Here is a 15,950-nt window from a genome sequence, read left to right as displayed (position 1 = left end):
GCTAGGCCCTATCGGCAACACAAAGATGGATACAAGATACATGCCTTCACGTTGCTTGCAGTCTACTGGGGAAGGCAGCTGTATATGCTACCAACTATAAAACCAGACAGGAAGTGATATGAGCACTACTAGAAGCACAAAGGCTGTGGAATTCCTGGAATATGGATATTAAATTGTGTTTGGAAGGAGTTGGGGGTTAGATGGTGAGGGGTGGGGGCAGAAAAACCAGGAAAGATATGGTGTCATAGCTAAACTTGAAAGATTAAAGATAAAGAAGGGTTTGTTTACAGATGGAACTAGAGAGGCAAAGGGCAGGTTTAGGGAATGAGAGATTATCCAGTTTGAAATAACAGGAGGTAGGAGGATAAGGCTGGGAAGCTGGTGGAAGGCTGATCAGAAACTGTCAACACCAGTGAAAAGAATTTGAACTTTAGGATGTTGGCAGTAGGAAAACACCAAAGAATTTTTGAACCAGGGCTTTAAAAAGATAAATATGCAATGTGTATAATGTTGCTGGGGAGGTTACTTAGAAAATTCTTGCAGTAGTAGTCAAGAGATAGTGTAATGTTGGGACGTGGAAATGGAAAGGAAGTGCCAGGTGCAGGAAACCTAGCAGAGGTTGCTCCTACAGGATTATTTGTACCTGCTGAGTGAAAAGGGAGAGGAAAGCAAAGCAGCAAAGGTTAACACTAGTCTTTCAATCCACCTGACTCAGAGAATGGTATGCTCCTTTCATTACTAGAAGTTCAAGGAATGGAAAAGACTGGAAGGAATAAGCTGGAAGGTTTCCTATTGTACATACTGGATTTGAGATTCCAGCAGGACATTCAGCTGGGAGAGTCTAGAGCTAACTGAAAATGCAGGTCTGGAAGCACACATGAAAAGGCTCACTTTGGAGATTCTCACAGTTGAAACTATGCAGGTGATAATGTTATTTGAGTTGGAAGAAAGGATTGAAAAAGAAAGGCTGAGGGCCCAGGATGGGATTTGGGGAATTATGGTGACCAGCTGGAATGGAAACAATGGAGAAAGAAGAAGTTGGTAAAAGACTAGTCAAGAACCTGGAGAATATGGTATATGGGGGCCAAGGCAGTAAGTTGCAAGAAAGAGGGGAGAGGTTGGTTTTCACTACTGCAGGTGGGCTAAGGACCTTAGGGACTGAGGGGAGAAGACCCCTGCTGTTCATCACTTTAAATTCTTTCTGATTTTGTTGGTTTTAATTTAGGTGATAGCTTCTTCTGTTTCTACAAATTGATAGGCTTTTGCATTCTTGGCCCAGGCATCTGTCTATGCTCAGAAACCTGAGCATTCATACCTGATGTGTGTAAGATGTCTTCATTTCTTACTACAGACTGGTATGGGTGTGTACATACTGGAATTCTATGAGAAGAATGAGTAACATGTGTCCTCTATCTCTTACTGGAATTTTGGCCTAAAACCCTGAGTGTGTCAGAGTTATTCTGCATCCACTTGGCCTGTCATTGCCTCTGCTACTTTCGTGTGCCCTGTACTTCATGCTGCCTCTTCCTAGATTATAGATATGTACCAGAAGCAAGTTGCTATTTCTAGCAAAAATATCAAATGAGGACAATTAGAGAAGGAGCGTGAAGAAGGAAGGCAGAAGGTGCAAATATACATTGTTTTGCAGGCACCATCTAGGTGCTTTGCCTTCATTATCTCATGTAATCCTCAGTCACCCCCTGAAGTAAGTAGTACTACCCCCATTTTACAGATGAAAACACTGAGATGCAGAGAGGTTAAGTGACTCGCCCGAGATCACACAACTAATAAGTAAATGTGAACCCAGATCTGTGTGACTCCAGAGCCATTACATCACACTGAGACTCTGAGTTCAGAGTTCTGAAGTTGGTGTGCAGACATAAGAGTTAGAGAAACTCTGCCTAGCATCCTGGGGAACCCAGCTTTGAGCTGTGGTATATAAATGGCTGTATCGGTTGCTGATGCTTGTGTTATTTTTGCCTTAAGTTCTTCAGAATTGTTCACTTACCCTCTGGTTCTTCCTGAGAAGAGCTTCACTCTATAGAATTTGTGTTATTTTAAGGTCTGCTAATGAGAAATAAAGATTGATTGCCTCTAGGGAGTAGAGCTGGAGGTGAGAAGAGGTGGGGCAGGAAGCTGTTGTTTTCATCACAAGACCTTGTACTAGTAGGGTTTTTTAAATCATGTTACTTTGATTTTATACGAAGTCCTCTAATGACCAGTAGATATTGAGATACAATAGCAAATACTATGTATATACAAGAGAACATGCTTTGTTTCATTAATGACTGTGAGGTATATTACAAAATCACAAAACTGCAATTTGTGCATCTGTTCTTTTATGTGAAGGTTCGTAATGAGTTTTACAAGGATACACAGGGTGTAATACTGGTCTATGATGTTGGGCAGAAAGACTCCTTTGATGCTCTTGATGCGTGGCTAGCAGAGATGAAACAAGATCTTGGACCTCACGGAAACATGGAAAATATTGTATTTGCAGTATGTGCCAACAAGGTAACTGCTTTGGAAATGGTATGCTTGACTTTCTAGATTCATTATGGGAAGAGTGCAGCTCTGAGTTTTGGGGAACAAATGAAAAGAAAAGAAGCCCTTATTCTATAATATAGTAATCAACAGCTTTTCAAAACATACATCCCTAGAACATAAAGAATAAAAACAAAAACTCCCATGTGTCAGGATAGTTATACACTTTTTTTTCTGGTGCCTTACACGGGGAAGGATATTGGTGACTGAGCAGGAGAGTCACCGACTAATAATTACACCGACCTCATTAGAAAAGGGACAATAATTAAGTGCAGCATGGATTACAGCAAGGTATGAAAAGTATACTGTGGCCCCTGGAGCATGGGAGATATTATGAAGCTAATTTTCAGAGATATGGAGCAGTTTTCTTAAAGGATAAAGTGTGGGAGCAGGCACTTGTCATTTTGCCACAGGAAATCAGTCTATGTTCAACATTGGCAATTTTTTTGGTCCTTTTGGTCCTGATAATTGTATGTATATGCTGGCATTCATTTAAGAGTAGTTTTTGCCTCAGTAAAGGATTGATGAAGACTTCACTGGACCTATGCTAGTGAATGAAGTTTGGAGTCTTCTCTCTGCCCACCCCCCAAATTTCTATTTCAGATTGACTGTACCAAGCACCGCTGTGTAGATGAAAGTGAAGGGCGTCTGTGGGCTGAAAGTAAAGGGTTCCTGTACTTTGAAACTTCAGCACAAACTGGAGAAGGAATCAATGAGATGTTCCAGGTAAGCTAGCATTGTTTAGTTTGTTACAAGGCTGACCATGCCAAATTTTAGTTTAAATTATGAGAAGCAGAAATATAATAGGAGTTGCTCATTAGAGCAACTCTTTTTAGAAGCTGGTGAGAAAAAGACTAAGAGAGAGGGAGAGAGAGTGAGTGTGTGTGTGTGTGTGTGTGTGTGTGTGATATCTGCCTACAGTGTACAAGACCTGGCTGATCATCAGAATTACTTTGGGAAATTCTTCAAAACACAGATTTCTGGGCTCCAGACCTACTAGAAGCTTAGTGCTGTGATAGAACTTAGGAATCTATATTTTGAAAAAGCTTTTCAGGTGATTTTGATGACCATCAAGTTTAACAACAGTTACTATATACTTACAGTAGGAACAAAGGTTTTCTTTAAAACTACCTTTGGTTAATGGTATTATAGGAGAATGGCATTGCAGAGTCTAGCCAGTCACATAAAAATAAGACACCAAGTAGGCAATGGAAAGATGTACTCATATTGGAACTGAATGGATGGTGATTTTTTAAAAATTATTAATCTTGAATATTTTTAAGGGAACAAGATTTATTTACTTATTTTTATTATTTTTTAGAAGGTGAAGGGCAAAAGGAGAGGGAGAGAGAAAATCTTAAGCAGGCTCCACACCCAGCACAGAGCCAGATGCAGGCTCGATCTAACAATCCTAAGATCATGACCTGAACCAAAATCAAGAATTGAATACTTAACCAACTGAAACACCTGGGTGCCCAGAATAACGTTTTTTTTTTCCTTAAGATTTATTTATTTATTTGAGAGAGAGAGAAAAAGAGAGCACAAACTAGAGGGTACAGGGACAGGGAGAGAGAAAAACTCAAGTGGACTCCACATTGAGCATGGAGCCTCATGTGGAGCTCGATCTCATGAACCTGAGATCATGACCCTAGCTGAAACCAAGATTTGAATGTTTAGCCAACTGCACCACCCAGGCGCCCCCAGAATAAGGCTTTTTAAAACAATAAGTTATAAAGTAAAGTCAACTCTTAATTACAGATACATTTGGAAGTAAGTGGTGGCATGAATTATGCATTTTTTTCTTATGAATATATCTGATATTTTGGGAATTTTTAGCATTTCAAATAATGTAGCTATACTATAAAGAGTTGTTCTTAATTATTGAGTGGGATTTTATTTAATCTTTTATGCTAAATTTCTTTCTCTTAAAATGTCACCGCCCCTACTAGAAGACAGTTTCATCCTTGGCTGACAGGCTGAATTGGGCATCAGTAGCTTCTATTTTAAGACCATAAGGTTGATGTTGGCTTGCCACACTTTCTATTCTACTGAGTACATGAACCAGTGTGAGTTTGTGCCTATTTATGTGTAATAATGATACTTAATCATTTGAATAGTGTTTTACAATTCTGGAGAAGTTTATATGTTTCATCTCATTTGAGACTTACTGTGTGTGGCAGGTTTTATTCTCATTTCAGATGTTATAACATCTAAGAGTAGTAAAATGACTTGTCCAAAGGGTATAAATAATGCTTGTTGACAATTAAATTTCTTCCAGCACTTTAAAGATGTTGGTCTATTCTCTTCTGGTCTCTATTGCAACTCATGAGGTGTTACCACCTATTCTTACTCTTACTCTTTTGTGCATAATGTGTTGGGATTCTTTTCCCCCTCTGCCCACTTTCAAGAGTTTTCCTTTATCTTTGGCTTTCAGCTTTGGACTATGTGACTGGATGTGGTTCTCTTTATATTTATCCTACTTGGTGTTGTTGAGTTTCTCAGATTTGCTAGACAGGTGTTTTCCACCATTATTTGTTTAAAAAGTTTTTGGCTCTATTTTCACTCTTTTCCTTCCTGGACTCCAGTTACATGTATATTAGGCCATTTGATTTTTGTCCCACAGTCCTTGAGACTATGTTATTTTTCTTTCCCTTTTCTCTGTTTTTCAGATTCCATAGTCTCTGTTGATCTGACTTCCAACTGCTGTTAAATCCACTGAGTGAATTTTTCACTTTAGTACTTTTCAGTCCTAGAATTTGCATTTGATTTTCTTGTATAATTCCCAGTTCACTGCTGAGATTCTCTATCTGTTCACTTATTAAGACTATATTTTCCTTTATCTCTTTGAAATATTTATAATAGCTACTCTAAAGTTTGTCTGGTAAGTGATATCTGAACCATCTTGGGTCCAGTTTCTATTGACAGCTTTTTTTCCCCTGACTATGTATAGATCACATTTTCTTGTTTGTTTTTTTTTTTAAGATTTTATTTATTTATTCATGAGAGACACACAGAGAGAGAAAGGCAGAGACACAGGGAGAGGGAGAAGCAGGCTCCATGCAGGGAGCCTGACATGGGACTTGTTCCCGGGTCTCTAGGATCACACCCTGGGCTGAAGGCAGCACTAAACTGCTGAGCCACCCGGGCTGCCCACATTTTCTTGTTTCTTTGTATGAGTAGTGATTTTTGATTAAACACCAGACATAGTGGATAATACATTGTAGAGGCTCTAGATTCTTTATTTTCCTCAGCAGAATATTGGTTCTTGTTTCAGCAGGCAGCCAGTTACTGGCAGATCATATTGAATTTGTGTGGGCTTGTTTTTTGCCTTAATAGCAAGGATCTGAACGAAGCCCAAAGTGTTGCCCAAGCTTTTCTAACATGGCAGAACTCAGCCTTCAAATTCTGTCTCCTCAGATCTTGTCGGCTCTTGGTTTTAGGTTTTGTCAGGATGAGTCTACTACCAAACCACAGTCTTCCCATTATGTCTCAGCTAGATACGAGGGTGCTAATGAGGTAGTAAGGCAACCTCTGCACTCTGGCAAGGTCAAACTATAGTGTTTCCATTATACCTCTTTGGGAAGACCTCTAGTATATTGGTTCTATTCTCAATCCCATAATAGCTATTACCTGGTAAGCCTCAGGTGATCTCATCCTATGTCTGTAGAGCCTGACCTCAGCTACAAATTAGTAGGGAACCCTCGAGTACATGGACTTCTGGGGCCCAACTCTGCCTAGTTGCTTCCTCTCCAATGCCCTGCTCTGCAGATTCTAACCACTTCGGTATCTTTAACCTCTGATTTCTGTCTCTTCAATTCAGTGGGACTTTGGGACTGCTCAGACAAGAAATGGACTCCAGGTAGAAAGCCACGTGGCAGTGTTGCACTTGCTATTGTCCACTACCTGAAAATAGTTGCTTCGTATATTTGTCCATTTTTGTAGTTTATGGCAGGCGTTCTAGTCCCATCTAGTGCCCATCACTCCATCATGGCTGGAACTCAGACGTAGAATGTAAATAGACTTTTGACGTCAATTCTACTGTACCATATAATATGCCACAGCTGGCCTTCTATGACCATGGGTGTTATCAGTGAACACTTGCCCTCAGAAATCTGGGGGCATTTTTATTTTAGTTTAACTTATAAACTGGAAGAAAACCTTACTGATACAGAGCATAAGCAAACATCTGTGAACTGTTCATGGCTTTTAGGTTGCTTTTATCCTTTCAGATGAATCTTGGGCAGCGCTAATAAATTAGTCTGTTTTTTATAAAGCTAACAAGGAATATAATAAAACTATTATGTGAGCAAACACTTAGAAGTAGTGCTTTCCTGGTGGCTCAATTTAATATTTTGTTTCCTATATACTTATAGATACTTTATGTCAGAAAGGAGCTTAGTTTTGTCTTACTCACATTGTGAATGGAGAGTAAGATAGACTAAATCACATCAACTCTTGTTTTGGTATCTAGTGGCTTTTCCTTTGACACCCTTCTCACAAATCAAGTCCTCTTGTTTAGGTTGCCAAATCTATTAGCTATTACTGGAGATAAGGAGAAGTCTAAGAGAAATATAAAAACTGGAGATAAGGAGAAGTCTAAGAGAAATATAAAATTTTTAGATAACAACAGGAACTATAGAAATATCTGAAAAAGAAGAGGAAGAGATTTAAATAAGAGTTGGAGGGAAGAGGAGATGTATCCATTGGAAAGCAATATAGTATATTAATTAGTATTTTGAACAAAGGAAATCTAAAAAGTGTACAGAATATGAAATATGAACAGAATCAAAAAAGTTTTCATTTCGAAAAACATCAAAAAGTAGTCAAAGAATCTGAACAATTTACAGAAAATGGAAAAGTACTAAGCATATGAAGACGCTCAACCTTACTTATAATTAAAGAACTCAAATCCAAACTATGCACTACACATAGGCTTGGCAAAAGTGAAGCTATAGGGCAGCCCCGATGGCGCAGCAGTTTAGCACCACCTGCAGCCCGTGGTGTGATCCTGGGGACCCTGGATTGAGTCCCATGTCGGGCTCCCTGCATGGAGCCTGCTTCTCCCTCTGCCTGTTCCTCTGCCCGCCCCCCCCCCCAGTCTGTGTCTCTATGAATAAATAAATAAAATCTTAAAAAAAAAAAGTGAAGCTGTACAATAATGCCCCATAGTGACAAGGGTATAGAGAAATAGCACTGTCAGACACTGTGATGGGAGTTTAGTTTTTTTTTAATGAAAGATATTGAAATAAAAAATTAAAATGCTTCTACACTGTTATTTAGTACTTCTCTTTTTAGGGATTTATCCTAAAGCAGTATCTCCACAACTGTGCAGATGTGTATACATACACACACACACACACACACACACACACACACACACACACTATTCATTAAAGTACTGTATGTAGTAGCAAAACCTGGAAACAATTGACTTGTTAAATAAATAAAGATACAGTCACACAGTGAAATACTGAAGTCATGAAAAAGGATGAAGAAAGTGTCTATATGTACTCTCCAGAGAGAAAGAGTCCAAGATGTATTTTTTAAAAGATTTTATTTTTTTAAAGTAATCTCTGTACTCAGTGTGGAGCTCAAATCACAACCCCAAGATCAAGAATTACACACTTTACTGACTAGAACAGCCAGGCACCCTTGTATTTTTATGTGAAAAAAAAATGCAAGGATCCAAGCAGTATGTTTAATCAGCTTTCTTGTATGTCAGTGTTTAGTATGTAGATGAATGTACTGGTATTCTGATAGAAAATCTTTCTGGAAAGATGCTCAAAAAATATTAACAATGGTTACTTCAAGGAGAGGAACTTGAGAGACAGGTAGTTTTCATTTTATACTTTTATTTACTATTTGAATTTTTCTAACTGTGCATCTATTACCTTTTAACCTCTAGTGTGATTATTTCAGAGGAGGATTATTATGAGCCATTTAAATTGTATTCCTTATGCTTTATGGTGAATTTTAAGTTATTGGAATATATCAAAATTCTTTAAGTTATGCTTAAGAGGAATTCCTATTTTCATAAAATCAGTTCTATTCTGAGATGGTTTCTTTTTGCAGACCTTTTATGTATCCATAGTTGATTTATGTGAAAACGGCGGGAAACGTCCAATCACTAATAGCAGTGCTAGTTTCACCAAAGAACAAGCAGACACCATTCGCAGAATTCGAAACAGTAAAGACAGTTGGGATATGCTGGGAGTCAAACCTGGGGCCTCAAGGTAAGCAACACCCTAGGATATTAGTGCTGAGTTCTATCCTGGAGAAAAACTCCGTTGTCAACATCATAGTCTGGTAGATCTTCTTATAATTGGCTGGAAATATGAAGATGTGTGGAAATGCACTAGATTATGTAATAACTCTTCTGCAGTGAATTACCTGAATACCAAAGAAACAAAATAGAGGGTACAGTTGCCTGATGTGAAGAACTATGTAGTGTGTTGCATAAATACTTTCTGATATGGTGTGTTATGCTTTTGTCTGTGTTGAATAAGAGAATTGAAGCAAATGTAACTTTAAAAAAATACCTTACAAAAGAGAATTCTTAAATCATAGAATTTTAGAAGAGGAAAAGAATGTTAGCAGCTTTTCCAAATACTTCATTTTATAGGTGAGAAAACTGGGATTCAGTGAGACTAAACACATGTTCAAGGACACTAGGAGTTAGTGGTACAATTGGTTTTTGACCTTGAACACTGTGTGTCTGCCTGGCTCTGTGTCTTTCTACAGCCCTCAGAATCCTGCTAGGTTCACATCTGTGTATGAATTTATGTTAAATGGTTTTATTTTTAGCCAAAAGAAATATTTGGGAGGAAGAGGAATACAATCACTATTCTTTGTTGCTTGTGCGAGAATAAATCCTTGTTCGGTGTGGTTATGTAACTTTTAACAATAGAACACTTCTGTTACTGTACATATTATGATTTTTATTATAATTATAAGGGTTCTCAGATCTTTTTATTTTGCATCATAACTTTCCTCCCCATCCTTCTCCCTTTCTACTTTGTCACCTTGGTCCCCACAAAAAAAAAAAAAAAAAAAAAAAAGTGCATGTTGAAATCCCTTGTCAGTACCAGTGGCATTAAGTTTCTTTTTTCCATTTGGGTCACACAGCCCACCTCAAGCCCAGAAAGAAAGAGGGCAGGGGAAGAGTAAAACAGTTACTGGTCACCTCGACCTGCCAGGCCTAACAGAGGAGGCTTTAAACACATGAACAGTTTGGATGATCTCATGTATATAGCACAATTAATTGGTATCTTTTAAATGTCCTTTTGGAGTTCCATAGTCTCATTCTAAAGTCTTCTGTTTCACCTCCAAGGGAGATTGGCTGTAAAATTAAGAAACTTTACTTATTAGTTAACTTAGAACAGTATTTATTAAGGAAAAAGAAACTTTGGGTTCCTTACATACTATGTTAATTGGAATCTATCCAAAATGTACAGGACCTCCATAAGTTCTATATCACTGACCAATATAAACATGTGTTTCTTTTAGCTCTATTTCTCTGGGTCTATCAGATTAATTCCATTTGGCAGTGAGAACATTTAGCAGAACCTAAAAACAGTTTTTTAAAGTTATAAAGAGTTTGAATGTTTGTTCAGTGCTACATTTACTGTTCTTGAACTTTAAGAAAATTTTCATCTTCAGCAGAATTAATATATTTGTTACTTTGAAAAATGTAATTTGTTAATGTATGTGTTATTTTGGAGAAGAATTCTGGCAATTTGAGTATCTTCAGAGAGGGAGAATATGATTTTTGTTAGTTAATATCAAAATTAGCTATGTAAAAAAGCCCCATGCATGTTTTAAAACAAGAGAATTCAGGATTTATCTAAGAGCAGAAAGCAGAAAAAGCCTTAGAACACATACCCCAAACCAAGGACAGCTGTGAACATGGCCTTGTGACCTCAGTCTTTCCAAGTGGGCACTCAAGAATTTTCATCACTGCAAGACAATCAAAGAACACCTCTCTAATTCAGAGAGCTAAATAGAAATTCTTCTGAGAAAACATAAAGGAGAAAAGCTAGGTCATTTGGGAAGGTACCATATCCAGGCTTGTAGGATAATTGGAACCCTGAATTACGAAAAGAAGGTAGGAAATAAAACTATCTAGTAAGGACAGAGCTAAACCTGACTGGAGGAGGAGCTGGGTATTTAGAAACATGTGGAGGCCTGATACCAGAGGACTATGAAGAGCAGGGAGAGGGGCAGATGGTCTTCAGGCTCCTCCCCAGCCAGTCCTTGCTTGTTGAAGAGCTCAGAAGCCTGAAGACCCCTCATGGAGCTTCTTCTGGGCTTTGGGAAGCACTCGCTGTCCTGCCCTCTTTCCTCTCTGGGTAATGTTCCCTTCTCTTTTGTTTCTTCTTTGGTCTTAGGAGCTCGCTGGAGCTCTCAGGTTCCCCATTTGCAGCATCCCTTTCTTGATCATTGGTGTCACCATCTTCCCTGAGCATCAGAGTCCCTATGACCCTGGAACTTATTTCAGCCCCTTTTCTTCCATCTCTTCTACCTGTATATCGGTTCATCACCTGTTTCTGCCGATTCTTTTTCTATATTATCTCTTATCTTCCCTTATTTGTCTCCACAAACACCTTAATCCAAACTGTTGTGCTTGGCTTATTGTAACAACCTCCTCTCTGTCTCCTAACTTCAAGAGACAGCTTTCTGAGCACCTTTTTTGTCATGAAATGCCTACTGATGTCATTGTTTATCAAATCCACTTTTTTGTGATTGTTTGGATTTCAAGGCCCTTCTCTTACTGACCCCTGCTTCCTGGCCAACTTTGTTTTTGTTACCCACCCCCACCAGCAGTGTCCTCATGGAACTTCATGCCATGGCATGCTGTTCCTAATTCCTAGCCTCTGCCAGCTCTCTCCCAGTTGCTCTGTGTTTCCCCACTTGTGCCAGAACCCCACTCTAGAGGCCTACCCTGATCACCCTGTGCCCTCATCACTTCACAGCAAAGTTTGCTGGGTGCCTGCTCCATGCCAAGGACCTTTTCACAGATCATTCTTTTACCAGGCATTTCCTTGGTGTTTCAATACTTGCTTCACTTTGAATTTCTTTTTCTACTTGTATGTAACATATAATGTATTTGTTTATTGTGTGTTTCTGAGTCTTTTAGTCCCACTTGTGAGAAAATGTAATAATGATTTGGGAGATGCTTACTGTGAGAGATATGATGTAAGTCCAGAAAGCCAAACTGCAGTGGGTGGGGGCTGACCCTATTGCTGACACATGGAGCTTGGCTTCTTTCTCGTAGGGATGAAGTCAACAAAGCCTATCGGAAACTCGCTGTGCTGCTTCATCCTGACAAGTGCGTGGCACCTGGTAGTGAAGATGCCTTCAAAGCGGTTGTGAATGCCCGGACAGCCCTCCTGAAAAACATCAAGTAGGAAGTAAGAGAAAAAGACAAATGCAGGCCTCAAGTATGAACGGACTGTCCGTAGAAGTGAAATAACCAACATGGACTTTTTTTCTCCACAGAAATCTTACTGCTTTTTTCTCTCGTGTTGTCATTTGTAAATTAGAAATTCAGGTGCCTGTTATCATTTCACAGAGTGGTGACAAGAACCAAGCGCCACTTGTATGTATAGTTCATTTCCTATTTCTAAATGATCTGAATTTTTTTCCTCCTTCATTCGTAAGCTCTGTAGTGGTAGCATCCCTCACGCGCTTCACTCAGGAAAATCCAGGTTTCTGGAGGGAGGAAGGGGGACAAGAAGACCCCTTTGCTTTTCTTTTCCTTTTTTTTTTTTTTTTTTAAGTTCATTGGAGAAGTAAACAGCAAAAACAGAAGGAAACAATATCAAAACCCTCAAAAGTTTGGTGGGACCTCACAAGCAAGTTGCTTTTTTTTTAACGAGTTCCTTAAGTAATATTTGAATCATCGATCAGTCCATAATTAATGAACTCTTGACAGCCCTTTGGAAGTTTGTGAATTGAGGCAGTTCCAAATAGAGTAGCCCTTGTAGGACATGTACTCTGTCCCCTTCTCCAGCCACCAGGGGGAGAGACAGGCTAGTCCTAGGAAGGAAAAGGCAGGGGCAACCAAGAGTTCTGGGAACACTGGCTATTGCTAGTCTTGCCCCTGGATCAGAGGCCTTTCTTTAGCATAGAACCAGGTGCTGGTAGTGGTAGGGAGCATCGTGCACCTAGGAAGCAGGAATCGGACCCCAAAACAGAATTGCTTGCAGGTTACAGAAGCATATGTGTGCACATCCCCAGAGGGCAAGATCAGAGGCAAGGCCTAAGGGCACAGCCAACCTGGCTTGGGCTTGTGTGATGCCCCTAGGAGAGCCTGTGTATGAGGCTTGTGCCTTTTCTCATTTCTGCACAGTTTGCCATAGATAGGTAGGAAAGATAGGGTTACTCCTATGAGCCAGGCCTCTTTTTCACTTCCTTATCTGCATTAGTTCCCTCTTCTTCCTCTTTTCTTCTCTTATTATTATCATTATTTTTTAATATGCCACATCTGTCATTTTTCTCTTATTGAGTCCCTGGCTTTTGGCCACTGCCTCTTCCATCCTCTCTTACAAGCCCTGGTTGACCAGAGACAGTATGGATCCTTTGAGTGTTGGTGGAGGGAGAGATCTTAAGGCCTGAGTGGAAAGAATCTCTAATTTTTGCTTGGGCTTCATATTTCTAAATAGTAATATTTTTAAACTATAGATTATGAAAGCTAATTTTACATAGAAAAATATATTCTCTTGCCATAGTCTCCTCCTCAGCATCCAAGGAATGGTTGAAGATGAAGTATATGAGGACTGACCATTCTTCCAGAGCTTTCAGAACTGGTCTTGCTGTTTGACCCATTATATCTTCAGTCTCAGTACATTGCTCCTACTTTTAGCTGCACTAATTAGGCTTTGAGGTACATAAAATGTTACTGTATGTGAATTTTAAACAGCTATCTCATATTGATCACCACATAGCATTCACCTTCTACCCAAGAAAAGCCATGTTAATTTAATTCCAGCCCTCTGCAGTCTGCTGGATTCTTCTCTCCAAAGCAGCTTCCCTTTGTGTGGCTGCACTTGGGCTGCATTGAGCTTGTTGTCAGGAAACCAGAGCATTGTGTTCTACTATGACTTCTCATCTTGGTGGTATTAAAAATGCTTCTTTTTTATGAATTGATTCTGATATATGATTTCCTAGGGATTTTCCTCTGGACTTTTAATTTTAAATAGCTTCTGGGACTACAGAACACCAACCCAAAGTTCTTCTGAATTTAAATTTTGCTTAAGGCCTTCATCATGCCTAAAGTAATTAAATGTAGATCTATTCTTGCAACAGAACTAGAGTAAAAAAAAAAACGAGGGATTGTGCATGGTAGTGTCAGTCCAAATTGACATGGCAGGTCACTGAGTATGTATGTGGCTCTGTATAAAGCCTGTGCCAGTTTTCATCACTGTTACTAAAGACCAGATTGGTCATCTTATTCAACTACATTGTGCAGATGAGCAGTTATAACAGAGAGTTCTTTAGTGCTTCCATTCCTATATAATGAGTGACTTGTTGAAATTTAGCCTGATCTTCATTCTTAGGTCTTGGAACCCAGTTCCCAGCACCTCCTTTATTAATGTTAAGGTCGGCCATGAACTACTTCATTTATGTAGAAGAAGGAAAAAAAAAAGTTCAGCTTCACGGCCCTAGAATTTGTCTGAGTGCCATAATCCTTGCGCAGAATATTAAGGGATAATAAAGCATGATTTGCAATGCAAAGTTTTTTGGTACTAACTTCATACAAAACTTTGTAGACCTCTGTGTATTAGTTTAAATTCTCGGTGCAAATATATGTACTTTGTAGTTCAACTTTATGAAATTCCTTCAGCCAGTTAGGATTTCAGAGTATGTTGGGGAGAGTAACAATTAGCAGAACCATTCCATTGGCTAAAAAAAATTTGATGGAGAATCTTGTTTTTCAGAAAAGAATTAAAAAGTTTGCACAGTTCTTTTGAAAGAAAGCCATTACTTCCATGTCTGAGTCACCAAGAATGAACAGTTTGAAAGCTTGTTAGAAATCCCTCGAGGCATTTCCACCTAATTGCCCATCCTACCTAAGCACTTTAAAATATACCCTCCTTTTCCCCCTCTGTTCCCCTGTGTGGCTTCTTTTGAATTGATGTTCTCAGCCATCAGCAGTCCTCTTAATTCCGCCTTGTCATTTCATATCATCACGAACACGTGTCCTTGGCCCTGTTAGCCTGTGAACATGAAAGTCTAGGCCTGGAGTAGTGTGCCGCTACCCAGGATAAATTGCTATAATCCTAGAGTGGCACGCTGTCCTTTAGGGCTTACACTTACCTCAGGAAACGTACTCTAGTGTGTTCTCATGCATCAAATTCTCAACTGGTAAATAATTTCTTTGTACCCATAAACCGGTACCTAATTCACTGCCAGTTAAAAGAGCCATAGATAAGGCAGCTAAATTTCTGAAAGAAAGCCAGAGTGAGTAAGCGGCCCCTGTAAGCCCTGAATCAGTAACAGTAGCTGTTCCTCAGAGAACAGCAACAAAATCTCGAGGGGGTGGGAGGTGTTTCAGGCCCAAGTTAGAAAGGGTGCAGCAGTGTACAGATTGCCCCTGACAGTGACAGCGCCCTTCTCAAAGGTAATTTCTGTAGGCGCCGGGATGTCACTCCCTTCTCCACTGCACTCCATCTAGCTGCCAACATTTCTGTAAAACTCTTGAAAATGAGTTTAGCTGCAGAATAGAGCTCCCTACCTTCCATTGCAAGTTTTGCAAAGTGAAGAAAGGCTCATACTTCTCATATTTGGTATTAGCACAATTGTAAGACGGCCAATAACGTTTGTGCGTTGGTTATTCTATTAAACCTTTCTGGGAAAGACAAAAGCTTAAATTCGTGATGTGGGTAAGTTAGATTGTGTCTAACAAGCAGTGCAATATTCAGCTGTGCCAGAAAGGCCCCGGTGGTGAAACTGCGACGGTTTGGGTTAGTGTCCTGCATTGATTTCCCGTGGGGCACGTGTCCCCTTTGACTGTGAATGCAAAGTATCTAAAGAAACCCTTCGCTCTTACGAGGTAATTTACATATTTGCTTCTGTTGAAATAACTGAAAATGTTAAATCTAACAGTTGTTTATGTCTTGTATAGAGAGTGTCATATGTATTTAAGTTGTGTATTTTTATAAAATAAAGCCAAAACTCAAACACTGGTCTGTGGGCTGCACTTATTTGTTGAGTCTTCAATGTAAAATGGACTTGTCTAGGAGCAGCCCAGTCCCTCACCAACTGAGACCTTACAGAGAACATCTTGCTTGAGTTTCCGGGTGGTAAATTTAGGAAATTTTATTATCAGTCCATCAGGCAATTCTAAACTTAGTAAGTTGTGATGAAAGCATTTTGATCTGTTAAAGATGCTAATATTGTGTTTG

General features: G+C 39.3%; 1 protein-coding gene across 1 annotated transcript in view; it reads left to right on the top strand.

The window, feature by feature from the left end:
* The window catches only part of DNAJC27 (DnaJ heat shock protein family (Hsp40) member C27), a 31,345-nt gene extending 15,617 nt beyond the window's left edge, over positions 1-15,728 (top strand). Inside the window, exons 4-7 of the mRNA XM_025454484.3 lie at positions 2,350-2,514; positions 3,148-3,270; positions 8,617-8,777; positions 11,819-15,728. Coding sequence (XP_025310269.1) covers positions 2,350-2,514; positions 3,148-3,270; positions 8,617-8,777; positions 11,819-11,951 — 582 coding nt within the window. The 3' untranslated portion in view covers positions 11,952-15,728. The remainder of the gene's footprint in view (positions 1-2,349; positions 2,515-3,147; positions 3,271-8,616; positions 8,778-11,818) is intronic.
* The last annotated feature ends 222 nt before the right edge of the window (positions 15,729-15,950 follow it).

This window comes from Canis lupus, chromosome 17 (genome assembly GCF_003254725.2).
Source record: "Canis lupus dingo isolate Sandy chromosome 17, ASM325472v2, whole genome shotgun sequence".
Lineage (NCBI taxonomy): Eukaryota > Metazoa > Chordata > Mammalia > Carnivora > Canidae > Canis > Canis lupus.
The sequence above is the reverse complement of the archived record's forward strand: the minus strand, read 5'-3'. Positions and strand labels throughout refer to the sequence as shown.